The 25,446-nt window shown below is 39.3% G+C and overlaps 2 protein-coding genes across 9 annotated transcripts in view; one reads left to right on the top strand and one right to left on the bottom strand.

Moving 5' to 3' along the window:
- Positions 1-19: 19 nt before the first annotated feature.
- Positions 20-25,446, top strand: NDUFAF7 (NADH:ubiquinone oxidoreductase complex assembly factor 7). Of its 3 annotated transcripts, none has more exons than XM_013996214.3 (11): positions 20-120; positions 425-588; positions 5,178-5,258; positions 6,835-6,945; positions 9,122-9,335; positions 10,163-10,221; positions 10,917-11,027; positions 13,618-13,761; positions 15,123-15,296; positions 15,838-16,049; positions 23,014-25,446. In XM_013996214.3, the coding sequence occupies exons 1-11, from the start codon at positions 69-71 to the stop codon at positions 23,015-23,017; spliced, it is 1,326 nt and encodes a 441-aa protein (XP_013851668.3). In that variant the 5' UTR covers positions 20-68; the 3' UTR covers positions 23,018-25,446. The 3 variants fall into 3 exon arrangements, with proteins under 3 accessions (XP_013851668.3, XP_020943289.2, XP_084875701.1); XM_021087630.2 differs by having other exon boundaries at positions 15,838-16,127; XM_085019575.1 differs by lacking the exon at positions 23,014-25,446 and adding an exon at positions 18,178-20,624 and having other exon boundaries at positions 15,838-16,912.
- PRKD3 (protein kinase D3) overlaps positions 20,529-25,446 on the bottom strand; it is a 104,076-nt gene continuing 99,158 nt past the window's right edge. For 3 of the 6 annotated variants that reach the window (XM_013996210.3, XM_021087628.2, XM_013996209.3), the window contains exons 18-19: positions 24,862-24,992; positions 20,529-23,278 (exon numbers count right to left, since the gene is read on the bottom strand). In XM_013996210.3, the coding sequence (XP_013851664.1) occupies positions 23,105-23,278; positions 24,862-24,992 (305 nt within the window). In that variant the 3' untranslated portion in view covers positions 20,529-23,104. The remainder of the gene's footprint in view (positions 23,279-24,861; positions 24,993-25,446) is intronic. The other 3 variants (XM_085019567.1, XM_085019568.1, XM_003125235.7) reach the window with 1 other exon arrangement.

The following is a 25,446-nucleotide window of genomic DNA, read 5'->3' as shown; positions in this document are numbered from 1 at the left end:
GTGTCCTCCCCCGGAAATGGGAATAATCCCCACCCCCTGGCGGGGCGAAGCTGCCTGCGAAGTTCGACATGAGTGTCCTAGCGAGGGTTGCCGCCGGGCGCCTGGCAGCTGCTCGAGCGGGTAAGCGTTCTATTAGACGCAGTCCCAGTTGCCGGGGAAATCGCCCCGGGCACCTTCCTGGGATGGGGTGGCGGCTCCGGGGCGCTCTGGGCTGCAGGCAGCTGGAGCCTAGCTTCACGAGATGGCTTTGTGGTCGTGGGCCAGGCGCGTGCCTGCGGCTCCCTATGAGCGTGCTGCCCGGGTCCACGTTCCTGGCTCCGGCCAAGGTGAAGGGTTAACGAAGCCGCATTGAAATCACTCAGGCTGCTGGGCCCATGTCAATACTAAGGTTTCTAATGAGTCCTGTTTAATGTGTTTTTTGCAGTCATTCCTTGTCTTTGGAGAGGGCAGTACTTCAGCTCCGGGAAAGAGCCGGCAGAAGACAACTCAGTGACTCCTATGCTTAGGCATCTTATATACAAAATCAAGTCCACTGGTCCCATCACTGTGGCCGAGTACATGAGGGAGGTCTTGACCAACCCCGCCAAGGTATGGGTTGAGGAGGCTAGGACCAGACCAGTCCTAGAAGAGCTGTGGGTTGTGAGCCAGAAGGGTGTGCGCAGAGAGAAACCCAGGGGTCCTCAGCCCGGCGGGTGCCTTCCTGGCAAAGAGCCATTCTTGGACAGAGTAATGCATGTCACTTGGTCAGGGCTGGGTCAAGTCAGCGACAGTGGCTCTAAAGAGGAGAGGATAAATTCTAAAGATGCTCGGGAGACAGCATAATTATGATTGGATTTATAAGATGAGAGAGGGATGACTTTCCTGTCTGGGTTGATGGTAGATATTGGAGTCATTTCTCACAAAAAAAGGGAGCTTAGGAGGAGTGGGAGCAGCAGCCATTTTAGGAGGGAGAGGAAGGACAGAGCAAAGTCCCATGTATGAATTTGAAGTATATATGAGGCTCAGGTGGAAATGTCTAGTAGGCATCAGGAAATATGAATTTAGTGCCTGGAAAGCTGTGTTGGGATGGCATCAGCAGCCATTGGAAGCATATTGTGTGTTTTCTTCTTGAGAATGGAAGGTCCCTGGGCCTTTATGTTCTAGCATTAAGCACTGTCACAGCTTTTTTTTTTTTTTTTTTGGTCTTTTTTAGTGTCACACCTGTGGCATGTGGAGCTTCCCAGGCTAAGGGTCAAATTGGAGCTGTAGCCGCTGGCCTACCCAGTGACACTGGATCCTTAGCCCAATGAGCGAGGCCAGGGATTGAACCTACATCCTCATGGATACTAGTCAGAGTCATTTCTCTTGAGCTATGACAGGAACTCCGGTCACAGCTTTCTGACCTTCATTTCCTTATCTGCGCTACAGAGTCACTTGGTCAAAGCCTGGGGTCCTTTATATTTCAGAATGGTTCACTTTTTGGTGGGTTGAAATAAGAGATCTGCAGTATTCTGGAGTTTCTTTGGCCTTTTGCTGTTGAATATAGTGGAGTGACCCAGGGTCCAGAGGTTTAGTAAAGGCAAGATTCCTTTAAATGCCTGTGCACAGTGCTACAATGTACCAGAAGTTCATATTTAGAGCAAACATCTCTGGGTTACAGAGGAGGCCCCTCATCATTTATTCATTTATTCATTTACTGTGGTGGCATGTGTGCCAGACACTGCCTCAGGCACTGGGAATACTTCAGTGAACAGTGGGGCATGGCACTTAGTTCTAGTGAGAAAATGAGCTGTAAACAAGGACAAGAATAATTAAAACAGGTTGATAGGATTGAAAGTAATTTGTGCAGTGGAAATAGGGGTTGTAGAAGTTTTCTTAGGTGGGTGGTTCGAGAAGGCCAGTGCATTTCAGCTGAGGCATGAAGGATGGGGATGGGCCAGTTTGGCAAAAGACTGGAAGAAGTGAGTTCCCAGCAGAGGAGCCAGAAACAAAGTTTTTAAGCTGAATAATGCCTTGGTGCATTCTGAGAAGAGAAGGACACCAATGTGGCTGGAGGGCCGTGCCTGGGGGTGGCTAAGGAGGGTTAATGGTGAGGAAAGTGGTATGAGTTTGGAGTGGATTGAGTTCATGCAGTGCTTTCATGAATTTTAGATTTTTGTGTTAGTGCAATGGGAAACCTTCAGAAGTTGTGTCATGTGTATTGCACTGGCGATGACATCAGTGTGGAGAGAGTGAGTGACCAGTTGGCTCTGAGTCTAGAGCTCACGGGACAGATTTAGTATGCGTATGTAAATTTGGTCATTATCAGTCTATAGATGATGTTAAAATCAAAGGAGGGAGGGAACACCTAAAGAAGATTTTTCAGAATTAAGCCTTGCGGTAACTCTAATTAATTAATTTATTGCTTTTTAGGGCCACACCTGTGGCATATGGAGGTTCCCAGGCTAGGGGTCAAATCAGAACTGTAGCCACTGACCTGCGCCAGAGCCACAGCAATGCCAGATCTGAGTCACATCTGTGACCTACACCATGGTTCATGGCAATGCTGGATCCTTAACCCACTGAGCGAGGCCAGGGACTGAACCCGCAACCTCGTGGTTCCTAGTTGGATTCATTTCTGCTGAGCCAGGACAGAAACTCCAAGATATTTAGAGTAGGCTCTTAACCTAGGGGTCCTTGAATAGAAATTAGAGGGTTTGTGAACTTGGATGTGAAAAAAAATTTACAACTTTATTTTCATTAACTTCTAACTGAAGTTTAATATTTCTCTAATTATGAACATAGCCAGCAACCAGTAGCATCAGCAATACGTGTGATTTTGTCATCAGTAGAAAATCACCAATACTGTCATATTGCAACAGTGATCAGATGTCTTAAAATACTGTGGCACTTCTCTGTACTTCATAACTCATTGTTTTGAAACTAAAAGCTCAGGAGTTCCCATCTTGGTGCAGTGCTTAACGAATCCGACTAGGAACCATGAGGATGCAGGTTCGATCTCTGGCCTTGCTCAGTGGGTTAAGGATCCAGCAATGCTGTGAGCTGTGGTGTAGATCGCAGACACTGCTCGGATCCCGCATTGCTTGGCTCTGGCGTAGGCTGGCAGCTACAGCTCCGATTAGACCCCTAGCCTCGGAACCTCCCATATGCCACGGGAGTGGCCCAAGAAATGGCAAAAAGACAAAAAAAGAAAAAAGAAACTAAAAGCTCATTACTTATTATAACTTCAGCTCAATTTTGTTCTGTAATACACTTATAAAGGTGTGTATATATTACTATATGTCAAATTTACTTTTAAAATAGTTGGTAAGTATTTTCAGTTGATTTCATTTTTAGTCTTGTTTTTAAGTCCTGTGCATTTAAAAACATTCTGTGAAGGGTCGGTAGCCTTCATTAGACTGCTAGAGTGGTTCATCTCACACACACACACACACACAAACACACACACATATCTGAAGTGCTTAGCAATTAAGGGAAAGAGAAAGGCTAGAAGAAAGAAGCTGTATGGAGTGAAAAACACTTTTTTAAAAGATGGAAGTGGCTTAATTATATTCTCAATGCTGCGGGGGCCGGGGTGGGGGAGTTGAAGCTGTGAGAGAAAGGAGATGGTAAAAAGATCCTGGCCCATGAAGGTTATGTGAGGAATGGTGATTGAGCCAGAGCACAGGGTTAAGTTTGGATAAGAGCAGAAGGTGTAGGCATTTCATCCTTACAGTTTTGAAGAAAAAATGGAAAGAGGTAGAGGCCAGAGGGGGTCAGAAACCTGAGGAATGCTGTATAATAACATTCTTTTTTTTTTTTTTTTTTTGTCTTTTTGCTATTTCTTTGGCCGCTCCTGCGGCATATGGAGGTTCCCAGGCTAGGGGTCGAATCGGAGCTGTAGCTGCTGGCCTACACCAGAGCCGCAGCAACGTAGGATCCGAGCCGCGTCTGCAACCTGCACCACAGCTCACGGCAACGCCGGATCGTTAACCCACTGAGCAAGGGCAGGGACCGAACCCGCAACCTCATGGTTCCTAGTCGGATTCGTTAACCACTGCACCACGATGGGAACTCCAAATAACATTCTTTAACTTCTGTGTAGGCAGGAGTTAAGGTCACCTGCTGAGAATACCCTGGTAGAAGAAGGGGCTTGAAGGATGTAGAGAATTTTTCAACAATTCTTGAGTGTTTCTTGAAGGTTAGACACTATGATAAAACTTGGGATATGAAGGCAAAAAATATACAATCCTTCCCCAAATAATTAATCTTTCTGGTGAAGAACTTAGATGTGTAAATAAATAAAGCTGAGAAAAGGAGGCGCTGGATTTACTTTGAGGTTGGAGGGCTGGAAGAGGAGGTCAGGGGTGGCATTTGAGTAGATTCTGTCTTACTGAGTATAGGACAGCCAGGGAGAGATGGAAAAGGAAAGGGAGAGCATTTGCAGTGGTGTGGATAGATGGATAGGCGGGGCGAAAAAAACAGAAACAAAACAAAAAACCCAATTTATGAGGTATAACATTCATACAGAAAAATGTATATGAAGTTACTTACCACTGTGGTGCAGTAGGATCAGTGGTGTGTATGATTAACTGGGACGTAAGTTATAAATACCTGGCCCAGCACAGTGGGTTAAGGATCTGGCATTGCTGCAGCTGCAGCATAGGTCACAACTGTGGCTCAGATTTGATCCCTGGCCCAGGAACTCCATAGGCTGTGGAGCAGCCAAAAAAGAGGAAAAAAAGGAAGAAAGAAAGAAAATTAGAAAGAAATGCCTAGATTACACATATACACAGCTTGATAAATTTTCACACAGTGAACACTCCCATGTAACCAGCACCCAGTTGAAGCCCATCACCAGCAGGCAGGGCTAATTTGCAGCAAAGTGAGAATTTGGGAGAGGAGGGTAGAGTGGAAGACAGGGTCTTCCTGTGCTGAGCTGTGGGAGCAGGAGGCGGGAGTGGGTGTGGAATGTAGAGATGGACATTGTATGACTTCTACCTCTATAGTCAAGGAGTAATTGTTTTTCTATCAGTTCTGCAAAATGACTGTTACTTTGTAAAATTTAGGTAAAGACAGTGTTTATTTTGCTAACTTAGAATTTTCTTAGGATCTACTTGTTCATCTCATTGTATGCATTACATAAGGTTTTGGAGGGGTGTTTTAAAAAGCTCATTTGAAAATTAATTTGTTTTCTCCATTTTTTTCTTTTCACACAGGGATATTACGTGACTCATGACATGCTAGGAGAAAAAGGAGATTTCATTACTTCACCTGAAATAAGTCAGATCTTTGGGGAGGTAATATCCCATGAAAACTGTGAAGAAAACTAATTATCACAAACATTTGAAAGCAGATCAAGTAGTATTATTCAACAGTAGTGCTTTATAGCTTTGTTTTTGTGATTCATTGCAGGTTTTAACTTTTTAGTGTTTTATATACTGAAGGAATAGAAGGCAGTACAGGTATGTAGAGGATATTTGAATAATTTATACTTTACTATAGAAAATGGAAATGGGAGTTCCCATCATGGCTCAGCAGAAATGAATCCGACTAGTATCCATGCAGATGCAGGTTCAATCCCTGGCTGTGAGCTGTGGTGTAGGTCGCAGATGCAGCTTGGATCCAGCGTTGCTATGGCTGTTGTGTAGGCTGGCAGCTGCAGTTCCGATTCGAACCCTAGCTTGGGAACCTCCATATGCTGTGGGTTCAGCCCTAAAAAGACAAAAAAGAAAATGGAAATGCAGGGATAATGAGGGACAGAAGGAAGGAAAAGGAAAAGAGGTGGAAGGGTAGTTCCCTTGTGGCTCAGTGGTAACAAACCTGACTAGCATCCATGAGCATGCAGGTATGATCCCTGGCCTCACTCAGCGGGTTAAGGCTCTGGCACTGCTGTGAGCTGCAGTGTAGGTTGCAGATGTAGCTGGGATCCATTTTTGCTGTGGCTGTGGTGTAGGCCAGCAGCTACAGCTGTGGGAACCTCTATATGTCATGGGTGTGGCCCTAAAAAGAAAAAACAGAGCTGGAAGGAAAGAGGTGGTTGGAAGAGAGGAGAACCAGATGAAAAATGAGAATGGATGGATGAAAAGACAACAAACAAGGTGAAGAAGGAGGTTGTGAGTTCCCAAGAGGGAAGAGAGAAAAGACAAAATCACTGAGGAATTAGTGGGATCAAGGTGTGCTTTAAAACCCCTTCCCCTGATTTAGTCATGTTTATGGTAGATGTCTCCCTTCAAGGTAGGTTGAACTCTTTTTAGGAATTCTAGTTCATTTATTTCTGTATAAGGACCTTCCATCAATTTATGGAGTTCTTATTGTGGTTTAGCAGTAACAAACCCAAGTAATATCCTTGAGGATGCTGGTTTGATATCTGGCCAAACTCAGTGGGTTAAAGGATCTGGTGTTGCTGTGGCTGTGGCATAGGCCAGCAGCTGCAGCTCCTGGGAAACTCCGTATGCTGAGGGTGTGGACCTAAAAAGAAAAACAAAAAACTAAATATAATAATAATAATTCTAAAAGCCATTTAATTGTTGAAATCATATGAATATGAAAAATGGCATAATCATTTCATATGTCTGCTCTTTTTTAAATATTGCATTAGTGATAGTTTGTGTCTTGGGACCTTTTGTGGAAGAGGCTGCCTTTTAACCACTTGTTTTTTTTTCTCTTATAAAAGCTTCCTAAGTGGTGTCTGTGGAACTGTAGCCCCATTGAAGTTTCTGTGTGTGTATATATCCGTGAACGTGTTAAATAACAGACTTATGTTTATTTGTAAACATTTTGCCTTCTGGTGTAAAGTGTATTTACATGGAGTTTTATACTGTTGTAGACCTCTATGCTGTATAGTGCTCTAATGTATTTTTTTCCTTGTCACAGCTCCTAGGGATATGGTTCATCAGTGAATGGATAGCCACTGGGAAAAATGCAGCGTTCCAACTGGTGGAACTGGGCCCAGGCAGGGGAACCCTCTCAGGAGATATTTTGAGGGTAGGTAATAAAAGTATGTCTTAAAGTCTCATGTACATGAATCTTGTTGCTTTTGACTGAGTTTGAAAACTTTGTTGACTCCTTGACTTACAGTCCTACCTCCTTAATCTCGTATTTCTCGGCTAAAAATGTCAGAATTATGTAATGAATTGTTACTTATTGTTTTCTGTCTTAAACAATGGAGGTAAGGGGAGAAGGTAAAAGCGAAAAGTTTAGGAGTTCCCACTGAGGTGCAGCAGAAACAAATCTGACTAGTCCATGAGGACTCAGGTTTGATCCCTGGCCTCGCTCAGTGGGTTAAGGATCCAGCCTTGCAGTGAGATGTGTAGGTTGTAGATGTGGCTCGGATCCCACATAGCTATGGCTGTGGCGGACACGGGCATGTGAGCTCTGATTAGACAGACCCATAGTCTGGGAACGTCCATATGCTGCAGGTACAGCCCTAAAAAGACCAAAAAAAAAAAAAGAAAGAAAGAAAAAAAACACTAAAACTTTAAAACATTTAGGAGTTCCCGTCGTGGCGCAGTGGTTAACGAATCCGACTAGGAACCATGAGGTTGCGGGTTTGGTCCCTGCCCTTGCTCAGTAGGTTAACGATCCGGCGTTGCCGTGAGCTGTGGTGTAGGTTGCAGATGCAGCTTGGATCCCGAGTTACTGTGGCTCTGGTGTAGGCCAGTGGCTACAGCTCTGATTCGACGCCTAGCCTGGGAACCTCCATATGCCGCGGGTGCGGCCCAAAGAAATAGCAAAAAGACAAAAAAACAAAAACAAAAACAAAAACTTTAAAACATTTAGAAGACATTATGGGAAAATATATTCATCTTCTGAGTAGGGAAAGAATGTTTTATTTATTTTTTTATTTTTTTCGTCTTTTGTCTTTTCTGGGCCGCACACACATGGCATTGGAGGTTCCCAGACCAGGGGTCAAATTGGAGCTGTAGCCGCCGGCCTACACCACAGCCACAGCAACACAGGATCTGAGCCATGTCTGTGACCTATACCACAGTTCATGACAACACCAGATCCTTAATCTACTGATTGAGGCCAGAGATCGAACCCATGTCCTCATGGATGCTAGTGGGGTTCGCTAACCACTGAGCCACGACAGGAACTCCTAACTATTGATAAAATATTAGCATATTCCTTTTTTTTTTCTCATATTTACAACAGCGGGGAAAAAAAAAGTGTGTAGCTAAGAAAAAATGGAAAATGGGAAAGAATTCCAAAGTTAAACCATCAAGTTATTAGTGCCATTCAAATCTGATTTCCTGTGGGTACAGTTTAATCATCTTAGGGGTAAGATTATTTCATAGACAGAGCAGCTTTCTAAAATCAAGCTCAAAAAGCCCCACTTCCTAAAGATCCAGCATTGTCTTTATGGTAGCATGGGTTTGATAAGGGTCCTGCGTTGCTGAAACTGTGGTATAGGTCACAGCTGTGGCTTGGATTTGGTCCCTGACCCAGGGAACTTACACACGCCAAAGGTGTGGCTGAAAAAGAAAAGGAAAAAAAAAAAAAAGCCCCACTTCCTTTAAGGAAGGAGGCAGGCCTGACCCTGATACTCAGTAAGGGGCAATGCTAGGCTTCTTGTTTTTCTTGCTTTAATTCCCTTTTTTTTGTTGGTCATGTGCTGGGTTTGTTTAGAAAGGATGTGTTTTGTTTAACCAAATATTAAAAGTGGAAAACTCTATTAACAAATAAATAAAATCAAGCCTAGCTTTCTCTCTACCTATGAGCTCACGATATGGCCCCAGATGTGATATATATAATTTCCAGGTCTTACAAGTAATCTTTGCTTTTCAAAATTTACAAAAAAAAAAAAAAAAAATCAAGGTTATATATATGTTTTATTTCCTTGGTCTATTTTAGATTCCCTAATCAGAATCATTGTTTTTATTGAATTCTAAAGTGTTGTTTTCATTGGTTAGTCGTATTTCTAATTTTTATCAGTAGGAAACCAAATGTGTACTATTCATTTCTTATATAGACTATGTTTAATAACTAATAGGTTATGATTCTCATAGACTGCTGGACAGTGGCTTGTATGAGGAAGAAATTTCTCTGAAACCAATTACTACTTTTACTGTGACATGAGCAAATTATTGAGATAAATGGTTAGGAAACCTAAAATCTAGTCAGCATATTGTATTTTGCAATTTCTTCTTTTTATCTTTAGGTGTTCAGTCAGCTTGGATCTGTGCTGAAAAACTGTGACATTTCAATACATCTGGTAGAGGTGAGCCAAAAATTAAGTGAGATTCAAGCATTAACACTGACTGAAGAGAAGGTCCCGTTAGAGCGAGAAGCTGGATCCCCAGTATACATGAAAGGTGTCACGAAGTCTGGAATTCCAATTTCCTGGTACCGAGATCTGCAAGATGTTCCAAAAGGTAATTATTTTACCTTGATCAATGAAAGAATTTTGATTAGAGCCCCTCACGTTAGTGATAGATGACCACGACCTTGTAGAGCGTTGTAGTAGGTTGAGTTAGTGCTGCCAAGTCCCGTACCTAGACAGAAATGATGAATTTTTTTTCTAGAGAAGAGCATTGTACTAGAAAATAAAATCATTTAACATTGAGGAACAATGAGTTTCATGTGGTATTGCAAAACTGAAACCAAAACACAGACGTCTGTTGTACTTTTTAGTTTTTCCCTACCTCTAAGAAAATACTGATGGTGAAACAGCTCAAGGCAGTGGGGGCTGAAGGTGGCAGTGTTAGTAGATGGGTTTACTTTAATTATCTCATCTTCTCATCATCCTTCCGTGCCTAAAGGCAAGCAAGGGGGTGCTGGGAAAGTCCTTGCACTCCTCAAGAATATTATATTGATGCGCCCCAGCTCAAACCTAAAGTGGTGGTCTGACCCTGGCCTTAATTATCTCAGATGATTTTAGGAAATTCAGATCATCTTCCAGCTAACAAATTTGAGTTCTGATTTCTTTCAGGCCTAGTGATGGATAAAAGATTAAGCTGATAATTGGAATATTTTGGCTCTCTGACCCTCTGAGTAGAAAATGGGAATAGTAATAATTACTTCTCTGTACGTTCTGCACAGTAGGTTTGCTGTGAAGAAGTGGATGATTCTGTGGAAGTGTTGATTATGGAAGCAGCACAAAGTCCCAAGATGAAGAGCTACATTTTTCTTTTTGTTTGTTAATGTTCTAAAGAACCAGTTGATTGCCTTGAAAATGCTGAAATGTTAATTTTTTCTTCAGGGTACAGCTTTTATCTTGCGCATGAATTTTTTGACGTTCTTCCTGTGCATAAGTTTCAGGTACTGATGGGAAAGAGGGTCACATTTATAATTGAATAACAAAGAGCCTTATGTTGTAAGAATAAATTTATGGTATTTAATTATTGTTGAAGTTAGCTGTATTTGGAAGCTTGATGAATATAAATAATTGAAAAGCAAAAGTGAAATAATGAGAATTCTTAATTCTCCTAGGGTAATTATTAAGAATTCTTAACTCTCCTGGGATAAAGATGCGTAGGAGTATACGATGACAGATGGCTATAGTACAGTGAAAGATTATTTTTAGCAAATATTTTTAAATTCCAAAAATTAAAATTTTTCTTCATTCTTTCTTTGAGGAAGTATAAGATTTGGTGGTAATGCACATATACTAGTAACTTCTAAAACTAAGAGTATATATTATTTTGCAGTAATTTGTTGGCAGAAGCTTCTGATTAGTCCTATATTTGTTTCCCATTTTGGGGGCACTTCCCATGTTACTTATTTTCCCCTCTGTTTCTTATCTAAACAACATAAGTAGTTTGCATGTTTCAGTCATGTCATATTGTTCAAAGGAAGTGAAGTAATGCCTTGAAATAATTGTAAGTGCTAAGTGCTCTGTAAGTGTTAGTTATCTATCTTATATATGGTAAGAGGAGGAAGTATGGTAAATTATTTTGATAGAGGCAAAATAATTTTGAGAATAATCTTGCAAAAATTTGTTATGTGATATTTAGAAAACACCACAAGGATGGCGAGAAGTGCTCATTGATATTGATCCACAAGTTTCTGATAAACTGAGATTTGTTTTGGCGCCTTGTGCCACCCCAGCAGAAGCCTTCATACAAGTAGGAATAAGAGTTTTTTTGTTTTTGTTTTTTTTCTTATTTTATTGCTAACCAAATCTTCAGTCTTATTTTCTGAGTTGTTGTTTTAGAGTACCTTATACCATGTGGGGTGCTTTTTATTAATTGTGAAAATGCATAGGATCTGGAATCAGGAGACTGGGTTTGAATCATTTCTTAGCTTTGTGACCTTAATGTAATAAGAAAATAAATGCTTACTCAGCAAGTCCCTGACTATCTCTCTTTACCTCAGTTCCCTATCAAATGGTGACAGTATTGTCTACCTGACAGGAATTTAGGTATCTATGAAAACAGTGTAGTACAGTGTATAGTAAGGTAACAATATTTATTGAGTATTTGGGTTTTTTTTTTTTTTTTTTTCCCTGCCTTTTGGAGCCGCCCCCACCGTATGTGGAAGTTCCCAGGCTAGGGGTCAAATCAAAACTATAGCTGCTGGCCTGCATTACAGCCGCAGCAATGTGGGATCAACGCTGAGTCTGTGACCTACACCATAGTTCAATGCAGCACCAGATCCCAGACTCACTGAAGGAGGCCAGGGATGAAACCCACATCCTCATGGTACTAGTTGGATTCATCTCCATTGTGCCACAACAGGAACTCCTTGAGTACTTTGTATATATTACTCTGTTTTCTCATTTAGTTTTCAAAACAACTCCATTCTTTTAGAGCATGTCTTTTTTTCTCATGCCTCCACCCACATCTAAATTTGATTCTAGACTCCCAGAATGGTAGATTTACTGCTGCTTTCTATTGTTTTCAAGGAAAAATTGCAAGAGCCTTCTATCTTGGGGTTGGGTTTAAAGTTCAAAAAGACCTGTACTTGTCAGGAATGTTTGGGCTTTAGATTACCTGTTTTATTCCTTTTTTCCAGCTCAGAAAAAGATTCCTACTTTCTGGACCACAACTAAGAACTTTTACCTCAGAAGTTATCGATTTTAAAAGCAAAAGAGCTTTTAAACATAAACGTATGAATTTTTTCTTTGCAAAGCATATATTTAAATGTCAGCCTAGGTGCTTGTGAACGGTTCTATTTTTTCATATTCTGGCTACCTAATTTTACCTGAGCAACAAATGCATAAAGCTACTGAGAGCTAACTCTCTGGCTCTAAGAGTTGATCTCTTTTTTTTTTTTTTTTTTTTTTTTTTTGGTTCTTGACTCGAACAGTATACACTTATGATGCCAGTAATGATTTTTCCTCATGTAGATGGAGCAAATGGTAATGGAATCTGTTGTCCTGAAGAGCAGTCTAGGATGGTAAGAATGTCAGGTTATACCTGAAGCAGCTGACTCCATGGTTTTTATAGTTAAAGCACAGTAATATTAGTAATACTTAATGGCATTAGGGACTGAGTGGTTTATTGCCACATTTAATCCTCACAGTAAGGCTAGTGTATGTATTGAGGAGACAGCCTGTCAAATGGGGAAGTAACTTGTCTCTAGTAAGCAATAGAAGAGCTGAGACTCAAGGGCTGAGTTTGCCTGACTCTACCTGTTAGACCTCTGCCATTACAGGCAGAATCATCAGGGCAGGTTAGTACTTCACTTATGATAAGTGTTAGGAGGGAGCAGAAGTTAATGTATGTTTGCATAATGAAGAAAAAAATTTTTTCCATTATCACAGGAATTAGCAAAATTTCATATCCACAAGTCAGCAAATATTACTCCTTACTGTCATTTCTCTTTTCAAGCTAATATGCACTTATCGAGGACCCTTAGTTAACAGCTGAATATCTTGGGAAATAGTGGCCTCAAGTACATTGACACTAGTTCATAAGCCGATATTACTAGATACAAGGCATACCATTAGGGTTCTATTTGACCCCAAAGAAGGCAAGTATAGTTGCTTAACAGGGCCTGTTTTGTTGTATTGGGTCTATCATTTGTTCTTCCAGAACAATTTTTTGAGTGTGTTATGTGCCAGACACTGTTGTAAGCAGACAAAAATTCTTTTCCCATGCTTTCTACCCAGTAAGACTATGAATTATGAGTAATATCTAAATAAAATGATAATGTACTTGGCCATTTGGAGGGTTGGGAGAGCCTATGCCTTTTTATAGAAGGCACTAAAATTACATTTTTGTAAACTTGGGTTTACAAAGCATCAGAGAACCAAGGAGTTCTGTACATTAATAAAAGGGATTGTCGGAGTTCCCGTCGTGGCGCAGTGGTTAACGAATCCGACTAGGAACCATGAGGTTGCGGGTTCGGTCCCTGCCCTTGCTCAGTGGGTTAACGATCCGGCATTGCCGTGAGCTGTGGTGTAGGTTGCAGACGCGGCTCGGATCCCAGGTTGCTGTGGCTCTGGCATTGGCTGGAGGCTACAGCTCTGATTCGACCCCTAGCCTGGGAACCTCCATATGCCGCGGGAGTGGCCCAAGAAACAGCAAAAAGACAAAATAAATAAATAAAAATAAAAGGGATTGTCATGTGAAAAGCTGAGTGTAGACAACATACTCATATTGAGAACAAATTTATTTTTACTGTAACTGGGAAATGCTCATTGTCAAAAAATCCTAAGGAAACAGGTCTTTTGAAAGATGTTCTATTTTGATTCTCCTCTTCCTTTACTAGAAGGATGAAACAAGGGATCACGTGGAAGTATGTCCTGATGCTGGTGTTATTATTCAAGAACTTGCCCAACGCATTTCACTAACTGGGGGTGCTGCTCTGATCGCTGATTATGGTCATGATGGAACTAAGACAGATACCTTCAGAGTAAGTATAACTCAGTCACATGATTTATCAGAAGTTAATTGGTATGATTTACTTATAGTTGTCATTTGTTAGGTTTGAAGCTCATTGAAGATTTTTATCTTTGGTTTCTACTGTGTGTAGCATTGTTGTTTTACATTATTTTATAATTCATCTATGTTATTATAATTACCCTTCACCCTGTATCTTATTGTCCACTTCTCCTCTGAATGGGATATGAATTGTCTACATTATTCCTTAAGTTCCAGAACCTAGGTTTGCATAGATGCTAGTAAGCATCGTAATGATTCAAATGGAAAGATTTTCATAAAAGTTCTCAAAAATTTCTCCTCCTTCATTAAAAAATACTTTTGTAGATTTGATCTAGTTACTATAATCATCCAAACTTTGTCCTTTTCTTGGTCTTTTTAGGGCTGCACCTGCAGCACATAGAGGTTCCCAGGCTAGGGGTTAAATCGGAGCTGTAGCTGCCAGCCTACACCACAGCTACAGCAGCTTGGGATCCGAGCTGCATCTGTGACCTACACCACAGCTCATGGCAATGCTGGATCCTTAACCCACTGAACAAGGCCAGGGATCGAACCTGCATTCTCATGGATACTAGTCTTGTTAACTGCTGAGCCACAACAGGAACCCCTGTCATATTTTCAACATGCTTTTTCCTCTCCAGATGTATTCTTTTGTCTTTCTTAAATATCCTTCGTGTTCTGGAAATATGGTCAATTCTGATTAATTTACTTGAGTTGAAATACATTTAACTGGAGTTATCAAGTCATTTTCTAGATCTGTGGTTCTCAATTTTAACTTTTTTTTTTTTTTTTAAAAGAAAAACCTGGAGAGTTTCTTATTTATTGGCCACACCTTCAGGCCAGGGACTGAACCTGTGCCACAGCAGTGACTCAAGCTGCTGCAGTGACAATGCCAGATTCTTAACCAGTAGCTCCAGAAGGGAACTCCAGGGGTTTCTTTTCACTAGGTCTGGGTGGAGTCCAGTAACATGTTCTTAGGTGATTCTGATGCATATAGTTGGATATGTTTTGTAAAATGCTGTCTAGCTTCTGATAACCTGAATTTATCTGGAGAATTATCTCTTCTACTTCATCACCATGGGTATTAATGAAAAGTTTAAAATTGTCAAAGGCAGCATCTTTAGGCACTGCAACATAGTACTTTATATGGGGTTTTCCACAAAGCATCTCATTTGAAGAAAGGGTGCTACTGCAGTAAGAGTTTATAAATCACTGATTTAGGCCATATTTTCCTTTTTAACAGTTGCTAAAATGCATGAAAATGATATTTTTTTTATCTTGATAATGATAACCAGAAGAGTACAAAAACTCATCTTTTAAAAAATTATGTTCAAGGGGTTTTGTGGCCACCAGCTTCATGATGTCTTAATTGCCCCGGGAACAGCAGACCTAACAGCCGATGTGGACTTCAGTTACTTGCGCAGAATGTCCCAGGGGAAGGTAGCTTCTCTGGGTCCAATAAGTCAGCAAACATTTTTAAGAAATATGGGCATTGATGTGAGGCTGAAGGTAATGATTTATTTCACTATTATTTATAGACTTGTTTAATATATATATTTAAGTACATTTTATATATATATTTATATATTTCAGTAAATATTTCAAATATTAAGTTCATCTGGTCTTAATGCTCTCGTAGTTAATCCTTGGTATTGCAGTCTTTTTGGTACTGTAAGGTTCAGTGTAACCAGATAGCCTGATAAGTTCCATGTATCTCCATGTGAGGTAGGATTAAAATCCAAGTAGTGTTCATGTTTGTGAAGAAAACTTGACTGCCTGTGTGGTATTAATTTTATAACTGTTCTGAAGACATCTTAACCCTTCAGTGTAGATCAGACCACCTGGGAATATATTTGTTAAACATACAAATCTATAGGTTGTTGGATCATAGCAATCTCTGTCTTTAAGAAACACTCCATGATTCTGAAGCAGATGATCAGAAATACCATTTTACTCACTGCTTTAATGAATAGCTAATAATCATTACTATTGTTGCATAAAAGAATCATTTCTTCCAGTTATTTTTTACTAAGAAGTTTTTTCTTTTCAGATTCTCTTAGATAAATCAGATGAGCCATCACTGAGGGAGCAGTTACTTCAGGGGTACCGTATGTTAATGAATCCTGAGAAGATGGGAGAAAGATTTAACTTTTTTGCCTTGGTACCTCATCAGAGACTTCATGGTAGACATCATCAGATGAATGCATGTCAGTCAAAACCCTCTCCATCACCTGTAGCTGGGTTTGGTGAACTCGTTTGGAGGTGATATTTCAGTTTGAATTTTTCACCCTCAAGTCGGCCTAAGAGTCTAGAATAAAGGGAACATTTTATATATCACAGGTAAAATAAGTATTCAAATATTTTCTTCACAGCCAATAAAAATAGCCAGTTTTACATACAGTACAACTAAAAATTGATTTAAGATGATATTTGATTCAGAGTTCCCACTTTGCTGCAGTGGGTTAAGAACCTGACTGCCCTGGCTTGAGTTGCTGTGGAGGCGTGGGTTTGGTCCCCAGCCAAGTGCAGTGGATTAACAGGATCCTGTATTGCCATGGCTGTGGTGTAGGTCACAGTTGTGGCTCATATTCAGACCTTGGCCCAGGAACTTCCCACATACCATGGGTACGGCCATAAAATTTAAAAGATAAATGAATAAATTTAAAAAGATTATGTTGATTCTTGGTACAGAAGTGTTCTCAATATAATGAAAGAAATTACTGAGTTTCCTCTAACAATGCTAGTTGCTATATTTGTATTTTAAAAAGTAAACATGAATACTGATTGATTTAATAATTGGAAACAACTGGTCATTCACAGGGGACTAAATAGAACTATCCATATATTATTTTTAAAATGAGGTAGAGCAATATGTTCTGACGTAGATCTCTAAGATTCAGTAAGTGAAAAGTAGGGTTCAAAATGTTTTATAGTTCTGATTCCATTTTTGTTGGAGAAAAGCTACTTTTAAAGAAATGCTTAGAAGTGATTTCACAACAATTAAAATACTAAACACAGACTGGTTGTTTTCTTTCTTTTTTTTTTTTTTTAAGCTTTCTATTCTTTTTTTTTTTTTTTTGTCTTTTTTTTAGCTATTTCTTGGGCCGCTCCCGCGGCATATGGAGGTTCCCAGGCTAGGGGTCGAATCGGAGCTGTAGCCACCGGCCTACGCCAGAGCCACAGCAACGTGGGATCCGAGCCGCGTCTGCAACCTACACCACAGCTCACGGCTACACCACAGCTCACGGCAACGCCGGATCGTTAACCCACTGAGCAAGGGCAGGGACCGAACCTGCAACCTCATGGTTCCTAGTCGGAATCGTTAACCACTGTGCCACGATGGGAACTCCAGGTTGTTTTCTGTTTGTCAAACAGCAAACCTTACTTTCTAACAAGAATGTAAGGAAAAATGCCCAGTAATCACTATTTACTGAGAGACTGTCTTTTTCCATTTTTTATTCTTGTCTCCTTTGTTAGATTAGTTGACCAGAGATGCGTGAGTTCATTTCTGGGCTCTCTATTCTGTTTCATTAATCTTTTTTGGTGTTGTCGTGCAGTTTTCATTACTGTAGCTTAGTAGTAAAGTCTGAAGGCAGAGAGCATGATACCTTTCAGCTTTGTTCTTTTTTCTCAAGATTGCTTTGGCAACTTGGGGGTCTTTTGTGGTTCCATATAAATTTTAGGATTATTTTGTTCTACTTGTTAAAAAATATATAAATGTATTTATATAGGAATTGCATTAAATCCACGGATTGCTTTTGGGTAGTATGGACATCTTAATTTTTTCATCCAATCCAAGAACACAGAATATAAATCCATTTCTTTGTATCATTTTCAAATTTCTTCATCAGTGTTTTACAGTTTACAAGGTATAGTTCTTTCACCTCCTTGGTTAAGTTTATTCTGAGGTTGTTTTGTTTTTTGATGTGATTTTAAATGGGATTGTTTTCTTGCTTTCTCTGATAGTTCATTATTAGTCTTAGAAAAGCAACAGATTTTTGTATATTAATCTTATATCCTGCAGCTTTACTGAATCCATTAATTCTAATAAATTTTTGGTGGAGACTAGGGTTTTCTCTATATATATAGTGTGTCATCTGTGAACAGGGACAGCTCTGCTTCTTCCCTTCTAATTTGGATTTTAGGGGATAAAGGCTTTCAGCTTTTCACTTTTGAGTATGATGTTAGCTATGGGTTTGTCATAAATGGCCTTTATTATGCTGAGATATGTTTCTTCTATGTCACCTTTGATGAGAGTTTTTATCATGAATGACTTGAATTTTGTCAAATGCTCTTGGTGTATTGAGATGATCGTGTGATTGTTTTTTTTTTTTTTTTTTTGGTCTTTTTGCTATTTCTTGGTCTTGGGCCGCTCCTGCGGCATATGGAGATTCCCAGGCTAGGGGTCCAATCGGAGCTGTAGCCAACGGCCTACACCAGAGCCACAGCAACGCGGGATCTGAGCCGCGTCTGCAACCTACACCACAGCTCACGGCAACGCCGGATCGTTAACCCACTGAGCAAGGGCAGGGACCGAACCCGCAACCTCATGGTTCCTAGTCGGATTCGTTAACCACTGCGCCACGACGGGAACTCTGATTGTGTGATTTTTAATCCTTCCTTTTGTTAATGTAGTGTATCACATTGATTGATCTGCAAATGTTGAACTATCCTTGCATTCCTGGAGTAAATCCCACTTGATTATGGTGTGTGATCCTTTTTAAATATTGTTGGATTTGGTTTGCTAACATGAGAGTTTTTGCATATATTTTCATCAGAGATATAAGCCTGTAATTTTCTGGTTTTGTAGACTCTTTGTCTGGTTTTGATAACAGGGTAATGGTGGCCTTATAGAATCAATTTGGGACTGTTCCATCCTCTTCAATTATTTGGAGTAGTTTGTTGTTTTTTTTTTTTCTTCTTCTTTTTAGGGCTGCACCCGTGGCATGTGGAAGTCCTGGACTAGGAGTCAAATTGGAGCTGCAGCTGCCGGCCTACACCACAGCAACGTGGGATCCAAGCTGTATCTGCAACCTGTTGGCGCAGCTTGTAGCAATTCCAGATCCTTAACCCACTAAGCGAGGCTGGGGATCAGACCCACATCCTCATGGATACTAATCAGGTTCTTAACCCACTGAGTCACAATGGGAACTTCAGAAAAGGTTGAAAAGGATAGGCATTAGCTTTTCTTTATAAGTTTAGAATTCCCCATGAAACCTGGATTTTGGTTTGCTGAGAGTTTCGTTGTTTTTTTTTTTTTTAATTATAATTTCACTACTAGTGATTGGTCTATTTAGATTGTTTCTTAATTCTGTCTTGGCAGGCTGTATGTTTCTAGAAATTTGTCCATTTCTTCTAGGCTGTCCAACTCGTTGGCATGTAACTATACATATTTTCTTAAGATTTTTTTTCGTATCTCTGTGGTATCAGTTGCTATATTTTTCCTCTTTATTTGGATCCTCTTCTTGATGAGCCTGGATAAAGTTTTATCAATTTTATATTTTCAAAAAACCAGCTTTTGGTCTCACTGATGTTTTCTATCATTTTTTTGGTTTCTGTTTTACTTATTTTCTCTCACTATTTCCTTCTATCTGCTAACTTTGGGCTTTGTTCTTTTTTAATTCCTTTAGATTGTAGGTTAGGGTGTTTATTGAAAAAAAAATTTTTTTTCTGGAGGTGGTACTTATATTGCTGTAAACTACAATAATCACTGTTTCCCAATCTGGAAGTAGGTTTGAGCAGTGGGAAGAGAGTTTTTTTTTATTTATCCTTTGTTGTGGTATTTGAATTTTTTTTAGTGTATGCTTCTATGAATTTTATAATTAAAAACAAAATTAGATTAAAAATTTCTTAAAGTCACAGTAAAACCAGTTATGCTGACAGGTACTTAAATATGAGTTAGAGTAAATCCAGACTTCCCAGGAGGAATAATTTTCTAAATTGAGCTAACTCTCTCATTTCTAGATAACTGCCAACATTTAGTTCTGTAAATTCTCATTTTTTGGTTCATAGAACTTTCATATTAATACCAGACATATGAACTTTCAGAGGAATGGTTATATTAGTAACACAAATTGTAAGTGAGATTAAAGGAAAAGAATACTAGCCGTATGTCTTGAATTTATAGCTTAACTATATTGGCTATCAGAGTTCACTGGCAGAGTGATGAATGGTTGCTTTTTATTGTGCCTTCAGCTTAGCTGAAAATAGGACTAGCATTTTGTATCTCCCTCTAAATTAAAAGAAGATGGAGGCCTTATTTTTCAGATGCTGCCCAGCTTTGGGCCATTCCTAGCCGCCCTTAAAGACTTGGAGAATTTTTAGAAGATGAAAATGCTATAGGTTGTCCCAATTAAATAATAGTTTTTATGAGGTGGGGGAGTCAGGCAATGCTTCTTAAAACCTACAAAATTTACTTTGATATTAGGTATTTAAGTCTTTTGGCAGTTGCAGTAGTTGAATATTAGACAGTAGTTTCCAAAAATTTATAATTATTCCAAACTTTCATTCCAAGAAATGAGACCTCAAGGTAATTACTCAAATTTTATATAAAATTGTAATAATGACTTGTTTTTTATTTTAGTTAAAAAAATCTATGTTCTTAAATATAGCATTAGTTCCATTTATAAATACTATTTCCAAACAGTTCTTTTACCAAAGCTTGGAAAAATAACACAACTAAATAAAATTTTCTTTGTATACCTCTAACTAGAGATAGGCTCAGGTTTTCACATGGAAAAGTATGGTGATATGGAAATACATTTTATTATCAAGCTTCTGAGGATATTTACAAAAAGTGGAATGTAACAAAAAATAAAAATGTACTGAACAGTGTCATTATAGACTACTTTGTACATTACCAAATGTTTCTAATGATTATTTCTTATACAAACACAACTTCAAGACAAAAAAAAGGTTATGCAGGTTAAACAGTAACTGGAGAAATCACTCAACTCCAAATTATCTGACAGTGCCTTTAAAATTTTTTTTTTTTTTTTTAAGAAAACTTCTTAGGCATTCAGCAACAAAGAGAGTGCAATTAATTTTCATGGCTTGTAAAGTTTGATTATATAAGTATAGCAAACATTCCAGTTAATTTTCATCTTACGCAGTAAAACCACAATAGGGTGCCTAGAGTGACTCAGAATTACTTCATTTTAGCACACCGATATAAACACACTTTGGAGAAATTTGGGGAAGTTATCCTGTCACATGGAAAATAGATTTCCAGAAGGCTTTGTAAAATTAATTTTTAAATTCATATGAGAATGAAATACTGAGAGACGTTGTGGAATGTCTCCTGGAGATATATAGGGGTAGAGAATATAGCAGTATATTTTGGAAGAGTAGTAACAACTTTGGAGCCACACTACCCCTGGGTTCAAACCCACATAGTAACTGTGTGCCTTTCAGCTGGTTACTTTATCTCCTTTCCTCATAACGCACTTACCTCATGGCTGTTGTGAGGGTAACACACGTAAAGGGCTCAAAACAGAGGAGCACCACATGTTTGCTTTCATTCTTTCAAGGATATTTTTAGTCCTAGATAAGGACAACCTCAGGGAGCTCTAGAGGCCCTCTTAGTCATAGCTCACAACAACATTTTTTTTTTTTTTTTTTGCTACCTCAACTTCAGGAGACAGTGATAGTTAACACTTTTATGTATTTAGTTTATGAATATCTGATCTTCACATCAACATTGTAAGGGAGGTAGGGGCAAGAATTAAAATCTTCATTTTACAGATTGAAGAGCTCAAGGCTCAGACAGATTTGTTACCTGCCCAGGCCAACATAGCTAATAAAGAAAGGAGCCAGATTCAACCCCCATCCCCCAGGGCTTTGCCTGTTTTTGCAGCATGTGGAAGTTCCTAGGCCAGGGATGGCATAGCTGTGGCAATGCTGGATCCTTAGTCTGCTGTGCCACAGAGAACTTCCAGAATAGAGCCAGATTTTTGTACTCCACATATTTTGCTCTTTTTAGAGGGGAAATCATTTTATACTGATTACTGAAGGATGAAGAACAAAATTCCCTAGGTTTTCTGTAAGTGAATGGTCTCAGATCTTTTTTTGAGGGAGAAAACTGTTAGCGACTTTTAAAAAACTTTGAAAAAAAATCTAACCTCTTAAATATATCTGGGTAGAAGTCTTTAGCTGGCTGCTGGAGCTGAAATATTAAAAAAAAAAAAAAAAAGAACCCTATTTCTTCATTTGCTTAGCTGAAAATATAGCCCTACTCTTACAGACTGTTTCATATTCCACCCCACCCACTTCCCCAAACCGCTTAAAATAATTGATTTAAAAATATTCCAGTAAGCATCCAGTAGAGCCTTCTATCAAGCTCAGGGAAGGAAAAAGTACAGTTTATTATTCTTTCCTATAGCATTAACTGACTCTGCACTGGCCTTACTTTTAGCATATATTTAATTTTCTTTCCCAAATTATTCAGCCCTGTGTAAAGATAAATTGTGTAATCAGAGTTCAGATCTATACCCCCTAAATGTGAGAATCCAATTGTGGCATCACAACGGCGTCAATGGGAACATGAGTATTTAGCAGCGAGTTGAGCTATAAGAAAACATACATAACAACTCAGCACTTAGATCAGCAGTCCCTACTCCTGGTCCTGTACATTAGTTCCAAATTATCTTAAGAGGCTGTTGCAACAGGCTCACAAAAGATGACAATTTTTATGTTCTAAAGAGCATATTGAGAATTTCAACTGCAAAAAGGGTAGGGATCACCGTTTTGGAGTCTTGACTGACCTAAAAAAGGTAGAGCAGTCCATCACTCCCTTTCGTGGGGTCTAGGAAAACCCCCCTCAATGCCTCTATGGCCAGTTAAATGTTTATAGGAAAGGCATGCTGGTAGCCTCTCAGCACTTAAGCGCAAATCTTTTTAGAAATCAACCTTATAACTCTTGTATTATTTGGTCAAGCTACGCAGTAACTGGACTCTAGCTTGACTTTTCTGCCTTTTAAAAAAATAACGTAAGAATAGGAAAGGGAAGATAGATAATTAGGTGCTACTATTGTACTAAAATGGACAATTAGGAAAAAATACAAAAACCAGTTATTGCTTATGCTATAAAAATTTATGAAAAGCTTCACCTTGGGTTCCATTATGTTTTTATTACTCAGTTTCCCCTCTTGTACCTACTCATTATGAACTACAGTATTGGTGTCACTGTTTCCTTATCGTATTTCCTCATGTCTTTGCATCCTTTCAGATGACAATCTACAGAGAACAACACTTATGCAGCAAAATATCGGTCCATAACATGAAATCCTTCCTTAATGAAGTTATTAGCTCATTGATAATTAAGGATCTTCTTCCATGTCATCTGGATTGGGAGCCATAATGAAGTGCTTTGGGTATACAAGGTTGTGTGTGTAAGCATGTATTTCCCAACGGGCATCATCACTTTCGTGTGTAATGTAACGTTCACCAATGCGAGTTTCAAATTCTCTAAGGTCAAGCCAAGTCTGATAGTCCTAGAAAAAAAAGGAAAGTGTTTGTGAACCATGAAAGAAACAAAATACTGTCAACCTTTTTTTTTTTTTTCCTCAGTACTCTAGTCATAATTGACAACCCCTACTCCTAAGTACGTACTGTAAGTAAGTTCTATTTGTAATATTTTAAGTTAGCAATGTTCAGAGTTACTGTCTTGGTGCAGCAGAAATGAATCTGACTAGCATTCCTTAGGAGGCAGGTTCAATCCCTGGCCTCACTCAGTGGGTTAAGGATCCAGCATTGCCATGAGTTGTGGTGTAGGTCACAGACGTGGCTCAGATCCCAAGTTGCTGTGGTTGTGGTGAATAGGCTGGCAGCTGTAGCTCCGATTCAGCCCCTAGCCTGGGAACCTCGGTATGCCGTGGGTGCAACCCTAAAAAGACCAAAAAAAAAAAAAAAAAAGGCAGTGTTAAAGATACTTTTTCACGTTAAATGAAGAAAGTAGTTTCTAAAATTAAGAAAACATGTACTGCCTTAGGTAATAACAACCACTAAACTATTTTGTTTATATAATGAGAGGCCTATACCTTACTCCTCAAAGTTAGGGAAAATGTTTAGAATGCATTTTCAGGATAATTTAACAACTGCTGAGGCTTAGTACAGTTACAATTGTTTCGAAGTTACCTCTATCCCTCATTCCCTTTAAAATAGTTCTAAAGCTTTTTTCTTTACTTTGAAGCTTGTGGGGATATCTTTTGACAAGTCTGATCTGGCATATCTGATCTTGTCAATGCAAACAAATAAACAAAACCTTTTAGTGGACATTATAAAAGTAAAACAAAGCCAAACAAAAAAACATGGAAGTTCCCAGGCTAGGGATCAAATCAGAGCTGCAGCTGCGGGCCTACAGCACACAGCAGTGACAGATCCTTAATGCACTGAGTGGGGCTAGTGATCGAACCCTCGTCTTCATGGATACTAGTTGGGTTTGTTACAGCTAAGCCACAACGGGAACTCCAAAAGTAAAATATATTTGACAACATAATGTGTCATGCTCCTCTTACAAAAAGGTGAAGTAAACACTGTAAGGCCCTATTTAAGACTAAATTACTGCTTTCAGTTCTTTGGACTTTTAACTGCCTATCACTTCTGCATTTGAATGGTATCCCTGCAGCACTTGTAGAGATTCAGCCACAGTACAAATTAATCACTGAAGAACATTTACATTATTCTAAGACATGTAGAATCTGTTGATCTTAAGAGTGATTTCATTAAGGAGTTCCTGTCATGGTGCAGTGGAAACGAATCTGACTAGGAACCATGAGGTTGTTTGTGGGTTCGATCTCTGGCCTTGCTCAGTGGGTTAAGGATCCAGCGTTGCTGTAAGCTGTGGTGTAGGTTGCAGATTCGGGCTCGGATCCCCCGTTGCTGTGGCTCTAGCGTAGGCCAGAGGCTACAGCCCCAATTCAACCCCTGGCCTGGGAACCTCCATAGGCCGTGGGTGTGGCCCTAAAAAGACAAAAAAAAAAAAAAAAAAAAAGAGTCATTTCATTAAGTAAGACAGATCACCAGGAACTGCTACAATGAGGATCACCAGAGAGAGATGTTTTTGTTTTTGTTTTACCTGTAGCCAGGGATGACTAAGAGATTTGTCCACACTGTAACGTTTTCTCATCTTCACTTGAAGTAGATTATTTATCAAGTCAATTGCTAAGGGAAAAGACAAAATCAGTAGGTTATTTATCAAGTCAATTGCTAAGGGAAAGGACAAAATCAGATATATGGATTTGAGGGTGCAGAGCATCCAAAAAGTGACTCTGCTTGGAAGGCAGCTCAATCCATAGGAATATAGGATTCAGGATTTTTTTGCTTCTCAAGTACATGGCCTTTAAGCTAACATGTTAGTGACCCATAAATGTTTATTAAATTTATAGTGTAACTGATTTATTAAGGAGGCAGTATAGAGTACAGACTAAAAGTACAGACTGGAGCCAGCATGCCTGAGTTGAAGTCGTTCTTGCCATTTGTGTGTGTGACATGTGTGTGACATAGGGTCACTTTCTAAGCTATACTGTGCCTCAGTTTCCTCATCTGTAAAACAAGGTTGTCAAGAAGATGAAATGGCTTAGAATGGTGCTTAGCACATAAGTGCTAAATATTAACTATTATTTTAAAAAATTAATTAAAACAGACTCTGATTACAGGCTGA

This window comes from Sus scrofa, chromosome 3 (genome assembly GCF_054392235.1).
Source record: "Sus scrofa isolate SSC_HxYL_T2T_F1_AM1 chromosome 3, Sscrofa_HxYL_maternal_Yorkshire_Landrace_v2.0, whole genome shotgun sequence".
Taxonomy (NCBI): domain Eukaryota; kingdom Metazoa; phylum Chordata; class Mammalia; order Artiodactyla; family Suidae; genus Sus; species Sus scrofa.
This window is presented reverse-complemented; position numbering and strand designations above follow the sequence as displayed.

Excerpts from the sequence above, each read along its gene's own strand:
- NDUFAF7 (XM_013996214.3), top strand. The coding sequence starts at position 69 with ATGAGTGTCCTAGCGAGGGTTGCCGCCGGGCGCCTGGCAGCTGCTCGA. Across the intron at positions 11,028-13,617 it reads CAGCAGAAGCCTTCATACAA|AAGGATGAAACAAGGGATCA; the intron begins GTAGGAATAAGA and ends TTCCTTTACTAG. Across the intron at positions 15,297-15,837 it reads GCATTGATGTGAGGCTGAAG|ATTCTCTTAGATAAATCAGA; the intron begins GTAATGATTTAT and ends TTTTCTTTTCAG.